The sequence below is a fragment of the Montipora foliosa genome, chromosome 14, assembly GCF_036669935.1.
Source record: "Montipora foliosa isolate CH-2021 chromosome 14, ASM3666993v2, whole genome shotgun sequence".
NCBI classification, from domain to species: Eukaryota; Metazoa; Cnidaria; class Anthozoa; order Scleractinia; family Acroporidae; genus Montipora; species Montipora foliosa.
Genome location: NC_090882.1, coordinates 23,008,401 through 23,015,900, shown reverse-complemented (window position 1 = coordinate 23,015,900; position 7,500 = coordinate 23,008,401). Strand labels below are relative to the sequence as shown.

At 40.3% G+C, this 7,500-nt stretch overlaps 2 protein-coding genes across 2 annotated transcripts in view; both read left to right on the top strand.

Moving 5' to 3' along the window:
* LOC137984372 (acyl-CoA dehydrogenase family member 11-like) overlaps positions 1 to 1,267 on the top strand; it is a 23,669-nt gene extending 22,402 nt beyond the window's left edge. Inside the window, exon 20 of the mRNA XM_068831546.1 lies at positions 914 to 1,267. Within this exon, the coding sequence (XP_068687647.1) occupies positions 914 to 1,129 (216 nt within the window). The 3' untranslated portion in view covers positions 1,130 to 1,267. The remainder of the gene's footprint in view (positions 1 to 913) is intronic.
* A 3,804-nt stretch (positions 1,268 to 5,071) lies between these two features.
* LOC137984371 (la-related protein 4-like) overlaps positions 5,072 to 7,500 on the top strand; it is a 28,221-nt gene continuing 25,792 nt past the window's right edge. The window contains exons 1-3 of the mRNA XM_068831545.1: positions 5,072 to 5,205; positions 5,454 to 5,739; positions 6,935 to 6,993. Coding sequence (XP_068687646.1) covers positions 5,677 to 5,739; positions 6,935 to 6,993 — 122 coding nt within the window. The 5' untranslated portion in view covers positions 5,072 to 5,205; positions 5,454 to 5,676. The remainder of the gene's footprint in view (positions 5,206 to 5,453; positions 5,740 to 6,934; positions 6,994 to 7,500) is intronic.

Sequence of the window (7,500 nt, the reverse complement as noted above, 5' to 3'; positions counted from 1 at the left end):
GGAACGGCGCTCAATTTAGGGCAGAAAATGAAAATTTATCTTCAAGTAATGACGTTGTCCATAAAATCTCAAATTTGGCTATTTCACGTTGTAATTTTGCTGACGACGGCAAAGAAATGGACAAAAGTGAAAAACGCACGTGCAGGGCGTGCAAGGCTATTGTTTTTGCCCACTAAATATGCAAATTTGTGACGTTCTCGTTGCCGTCGCCGTTGTCGTTGCTTAAGCTCCCTATTGTTTCTGTCTAGACCTACCAACTCTTACGCATTATTCGTGAGTCTTACCTCTGCTGATCCAAAATATTTATCTCCCGCATAGAAACGACTTTCTCATGTCTTTCTTCGAATTAGAGTTTCTTGCCCACAGATTATTAGTTCAATTTATTTTTTAATTTTGGAGAAGGTACTCATCAGTGAGTCGCAAGCAGATGGCGGTAGTATTACTACCCAAGACCCTTTTTTGGATCTTCGGTGATGTCCGGAAATGGTCCCCAACTGTTCGCAAACCTTTGGTATTATCCGGAAGTTTTCGTAACGTGAAAGGAAATTCGGTTTACGTGGAAACGAAAATCGAAACATATTTGACGAGAAAAGGTGGCTGGTAAATCTTTCCTGATAAAATTATTGTAGCATTTAAGGGTTTGGCAGCCTCCAGGTTCAAATCAACAACGTACACGAGAAATTTGAAGACAACATCGTATTAATTATGGATTGCGATGTAAAATAATTCAGACAGCTTTGGAAACATTTGTGGATCGTGATATAAAGCTCCTCTCCTTGGTTTTGAGTTCTGTATAAGCCTGAATTTTCACGTTTCTTTGCAACTGGCACGTCTTGGAAAAGCTTTTAGCTCTTTGAAATTTTGTGCAATGTTCTTATATCGTTTTGGGATCATTTATTTATTGTTCTTCCAGATTGCCATGGCAAAGGTTGCCGTCCCCCGCATGGCTTGCAGGGTAATTGACCGCGCAATCCAGGTGCATGGTGGGAAGGGAATTTGCCAAGATACACCGCTGGCCTATGCGTATGCTGGAGCGCGGAGTCTGCGCATTGCTGATGGCCCAGATGAGGTGCACTTGGAGGCTGTGGCAAGAATGGAGCTTAAAAAAGCATTAAAAGCCCGGATGTGACGTATTACGGGTCACTCGTATAGTAACACACTAGGTAGCTTACGAAACGACGACGCCGACGGCAACGAAGACGCTACAAAACAATAGGTTTAGTGAGAAAAAACGATGGCTCTGCACGCTCTGCACGTGCGTTTTACATTTTGGTACATTTCTTTGCCGTCATCTCCTAAATGACGACGTGAAATGACCAAATTCAAGGTTCTGTGGAGGACGTTAGCACATGATGATGAATTTTTAGTTCTCTCTACGCTTCCAACCCACTCATACCAGTTTAATTCCTCGACAGTTGCTACACATTTTTAACGCGAAACTACATGAAATAGTTTCGTAGTGATATGAATAACGCGAACTCGTATTTTTAAATGAAGTCCTCGTAGCCGTCGTCGTCCTCGTTTCGTAAGCTCCCTACTTTTGAGACGCGGACGGCAACCGGAAGTGAGCTGTTTTCCCTTTTAACTTGTCTTCACACAACCACATTTACATTGCCAAGTATCTTTTCTCCATTAGAGATGATTAATATAAAAATATAGGAGACACCATTGTCCTGCCACGCGAAATGTTCTCTTCCGGTTGCCGTCCGCATCTCAAAAACGCGGGTGCGTTTTTCACTTTGGTCCATTTCTTTGCCGTCGTCAGCAAAACAACGTGAAATGGCCAAATTTGAGGTTTTATGAAGAACGTCAGTACTTGAAGATAAATTCTCATTTTCTCCCCTAAATTAAGTGCCGTTCCGACCAGTGTCGTTTTTGAGGAAATACCACACCCTTGTCGTATTGAAAAGGTTGATATAGTCACGAAGCGATGGAAATAATGCGTATTTATATTTTGAGATGACGGTCTCGTTTCCGTCGCCGTTGTCGTTGCTTAAGCTCCCTAATAGGGAATAGGGAGCTTTAGCAACGACGACGGCGACGGCAACAAGAACGTCACAAATTTGCACATTTAGTGGGCAAAAACTATAGCACGTGCGTTTTTCATTTTTGTCCATTTCTTTGCCGTCGTCAGCAAAGCAACAACGTGAAATAACCAAGTTTGAAGTGTTATGGAGAACGTTAGAACTTGGAGCTAAATTTTCATTTTTCTCCCCTAAATAGGCCATTTCCGAGTTCATGTCTGTCTCCTCTTCAAAACGAGTCTAAGTGCGAAGCTTTTCTTATGAAAATTAGTTTTCATTCATATGTAAAGTAGAACTAATTACCATCACGAAAACTTCGCACTTAGACTCGCCTTGAAGAGGAGGCAGACGTGATCTCGGAAATGGCCTATTAAGTGCCCCTAATACCGGTTTCATTCCTGAGGGACTGCCATGCCTTTGTCATATTAAAAAGCTTGGAACAGCTGCGAAGTGATGGCAATAACGTTAGTTTATGTTTTTACAAGACGTTCTCGTTGCCGTTCCCGTCGTCGTTGCTAAAGCTCCCTAATTTAAGAAACGACGACGACTACGACAACGCCACAAAACAATTACATCATTGGTTAAAAGATGCACACGTGCAGCACGGATTTTAGCAAGTATCTTAGCGGTCCTCTGCATAACGACGACGTGAAATCACCAAATTTGAGGTTTTGACGACAACGTAAGCATGCAAAAGAGAATCTTTCATTCTCTGTTTTCACTCTGAAACCGCTCCTACCAATTTATTTTTAGGATACTTCGCCCATATTGTAGGACGTGAACGAGGCTGAATAATCGCGAAAGATTTCTGATAGAGCCAAGTTATATTTTGAGGTGACGTTTTCGTCGACCGTCGCCGTCGTAGATCTTAAATTCCCTACTACCTCCACTGATTACAACCACCCGACTTCTTATGTTCTTCTGTGTGCGATATTATAATTGCAATGTATGGAATGGTTTTCAATTGAGTGTCGAAAGTAATTAGCGAATTGCTTTGGTTTTGCATTACTTCACTCAGTGATTGGCTCAAAGCTCTCGCGCCGCTTTTTCAACCAATCAGAAGTGAAACCAAACCCAATCGTAGTTCGCGCATGCACATTTTCCCGCGCTTGGTGTCGGCTACGTGTAATTACTTCGAGTTTTTGATTGGTTTACAGGATTGTCTCCTTCGTTTTTGATTGGCCAAAGTAATTTTTTTTGTTTTTGGTTTTACGACACTCATTTGAAAACCGCTCTAAAGGGAATAAAGTCGAATGAGAGAAGTGATCGCTGGACAATTTAAGCAACTGTCGCTGTTTGTAGACACCTGTAAAATTCAGATGGCCTCAACGGGATTCGAACCTGTGATCTCTACGATGCCGGTGCAATACTCTACCAACTGAGCTCTGAGCTTCACTCGTTCGGCCATAACCTGCACTTAAAATGTACATTCATTTTATTTCATTCATCGAGTCTTTCACGGAAACAAATGAGCCCAACGCATTGACCTGCTCCGACATCGCAGAGGTCATGGGGTCGAGTCCCGTTGGAACTTGTCTGTAACATGCATTTCAGATATACATTCATTTCAGTTCAAGGGAATAAAGTTTTGATGTTTCGTGTTTTTCTTCTTGTTGTTTATTCGAGCTCATGCGTCATTTCTTTGTAGGTTTTGGGCGCCTGGTTTTTATTTGTCTTGAATAAAATAATAATTTAAAGAGGGGATTGAGGCAAGAGACGAAATGTAAACCCCCGGCTTTTCCTTTGTTTCTCCTGTTTCACGTAACTGCTCAAAGCGTAAGACTGTTTTAATGTGACTCGGTGGATGAGTTGGAAAAAGAAATAGAATATTACTGCCCATTCTCCGCAGCCTCGTTCCCGTGGGGAAAAGCCCCGGGAACGAGGTTGCCTCCATCCCACATTGTCAGTTTTAGGAGAGAGTCTGGGCTCAAAGTTGATGTACTTCGCAGTAAAAGACGCTGCCCCTCTTTGGTTTGTTTCAAAAGGATATCACTCTGGCACAACGTCCTATCGAAAGCAGCGTTTAACCTACTGATGAAAGATGGGAGGTTTCAGTTTAAAAAACTGTTACGTCCGGAAGGGTGAGAAGGGTACTTAAATTCATTGAAACGAAACAATTGGGGAGGAGACGGTGGGGAATTTGCAAGGGTTGGACATCTGTTGTAAAAGTTGGAGGTTGACGGACTAGACAGACTGTCAGATCCAGGGAAAATTATACTCAGCAGCTGATTTGAAGCGGTATCCTTTCTCCGTGTGCAGTATATATTTCGGTTGACGTGGCAGCCGTGAACAGTTGTTTCGTCGTTGTTGGGACTCGTTATGACATAGCGAGGAATTCGTTAAAGGGGGCGAGCTCAGATTTAATTGAACTGAAATTCTCCGCTTACCAATCGGGGGATGCGTAACTGGCAATTTTTCTTTGTGCATAATTAAGTGAAAATGTAAAATACAGAAGAGAGTTATGGAGTGATAAATGGAAAGAATCATCATTTGTCTTCTTCGGATGCCTCATTTTTCAGCATCGTCATCGAACCCCGCGACTTTAAATTGAAGAGAGTGTCTCTCCACGAGCACTTGCAAGGTTTCCTATCTTCGTTTTTTTTCCTCATTCTGTGAATGCTTAGCTAAAAGGAACGAACTGGGAATAGGATTTGGAGTTTCCTTTACAATTTTAATGATTTCTTAGCCTGAAAATTCTTGCTTTCCACGTAACAATTGAACATTACAGGTCGATACAGGGAAAAAACCAATGCTATAAAATTAGGACAGGGTAAAGCGGCTGTCTGAACTTTTTATTCGCAGTGCTAAAAATAGATCACACCAACACAGAAAAACCGTTTTTTTTTGGGACGTTGAATCTAATCGTGTCATTTTTTTAAAATTCTTTTTTTCTTTTATCAGTTTTAATATTGTATCCCTAAAAATATAGATTGCCAAGCTCCATCAGCAGATCGATCTTTGGCGCGAAGGAGCCCTGACACAGAAAATAGACTTCTTTCAAGTGATTTGATTGGATATGAGTTTACTTGAACTGTAATACGCCAATCACGAACCTCGTTAAATTTTTTCCTGGGGTGAGTGGGAGAGATCAAAGTTTGTGCTGTGCGGTGCTGTGAACGACGAGATGAGTCCGGGAAGGATCTCACCATAACACTGTTATTTTATCACAGAACGTTTTCGGGTAAGTACTAGTTCAATTCAAGTGCTGTCGTCAGATTTTGAATTCTGTTTGAGAAACGTTTGATCAGCAGAAAGTGGATTGGCAAGGAAACTCCGAAATATCTTTGGTGGATCGATGAACATCTTTCCAATACAATTTGTCGTCGCCACGTGTGTCGGCTGGGAAGGAAATTCTTGATTATTTCTCGTTGTGGTATTCTGAGAAGTTTGCAGTGTGATTCTCGTCCTATTTTTTTCCCAACCTGACAGTTCTGATCCATTTTTTGGTGGTATCTCTGGCGTTTGAAAACATTTAAAGAACTGAAAGTTCACCCCAAAGCTCGTCGTGTTTAGCCTGGTGCCTGTTGAATCACTGCTTCCTGCGGGAGAACTTGTCGTGTAGGAACAGCTGTAGCGGGAAGAAACCTCGCAATACAGGAACTGTATTGACAGTTAAACGAGAACTTGGTTATCGGATTGGTTTTTAAGCCGTATGAGTTCAGCTACACCAAACAATTTCGCTGAAATTGTAGTCACCGCAACACCAGACGACGTGGTAGGTAGTCTTTTAATTTTGTAAGCATAACGAAAGTAGGTTTTAAAATTTCTCTCTTTTTCTCCTCTGTCATAATCTTGAATTTCCCTTCTTCAAACATGGGCCTTATTCAAGGCATAGCAATCAAGTCAATTTTCCAGATGAATCGGGGTTTTTGTGCTCTTGGTCAATATACTCTAGCTCACCTCACTAAAAGCTTTAATATGTGGTTGCTTAATGTCTGGTCCCTTTGTTGAGTTGAGTTTTGTAGTACAATATTTTCTATATTGTCGACACAGTTAAGTTTGTCGTTTCGTTTGATTTTTTCGCGTGCAATCGTTTGTATGTATTTGAAATTCGCTGGCAACGAATTTTGTACGACTGTGCTTCAAAATTGTACTAAATTTCAGTTGGTATTTTTATTTAAGAATTTGGAGTTTCTCATGCGTGTGAGTACAGCTGTATTTCTCGTTTTGGAAGTTTTTTTTCCCTGCTGTCGGGAGCTTTGGTATAAATTGGCGATTCAAATTAAGTTTATTCGCCGGCTCGTGAGCAGAATTAATGGCGGTGAATGGCGAAACTGCAAACATGTAATACGCAGTGATCACTTTGACGAGATCATGTGCCAGAGAATTATCGATTTTCTTGTTATCCCTCTCAGAGGATACCGCTCTTTGCAGTACTTTTTCGTAGTTCCTATTTCACAAATTTCCCCTGATCGCATCATGATATTTTTAGCTGACAAACCTAGTTTCTTTCCCTTCTGTTTGTTTGTTAGACTCCATGGTTAATCCTCGCAACTAGATTTTCATGATACAAAATCAACACTCATCGTGTGATAAGAAATGAATTATGAATTTTCGAACTGAAGTTCACCTCAAAGTAGTGGAATAAACAGTTCTGCTAAATTAATAAGTAACGGACAAGCATAATTCGTTCGCCCTACCTGCTGTAGCATTACTTTTCGTTAAGTTTACTCTGGTACTTTATCCTTGATGTCCTTGCCGTTGATTTTGAATATCAGCACTTCTTGTTAATGTGCTTCACTTACGGCTTCCACATATATATACGAACGGTTACTGAAAAATTGGTTGAGCTGCAGGTAGTATTTGTTGTAATATAATCCTTTGTTTCTCAGAAAGGGAAATTAATGTTCAAACTTTGTTTTGGTGTTTGTTCAAGTTTGAGATTGACTTGTTCATGAAATATTTTTCAGGTTGTCCATTCTAATCCCAAAGGCTCACTCAATCCTGATGCCGCTGTCTTTGATTTAAGGTGGGTTTCTGGGGCAAGAGTGGAATTGAAATAATTAGTTTTAGTTTCGTAATGACTTCCTTTCACTGGCTTCATTTAATGGGGATGTAATATTTTTTTGCATAAAAGAAAAGCTACTACAGTAGTTTGGCACTTTAAATTGCCAAATTTAGACTTTTGTGCCGTTCATTGTTTCCATTATATTTATACCTTTATCTTCATTTTGAAACTTAAAACAAAATGGCAGCTGCTACATCGTTTCCTGAATTGTATTGTAGAATAACAGGGCCCTAGTTGTAAAAAAAGAGTTTAAATGGTAAATGTTTTGATCATACAAATAACAATGTTGCAATAATCAATCTTAATATGATGTGTTGACATTGTTTCGATGTCATTTTCTGCATTTAATATAAAACAAGTGATGATCATGCAGCAATGATGGATAAACTGTTGTAGTTTTGTTTTAACTTAGTTCAAGCTAATTCCCATGCAGTCCATAACAGTAAATATCTGTCAAATATTTTGAAT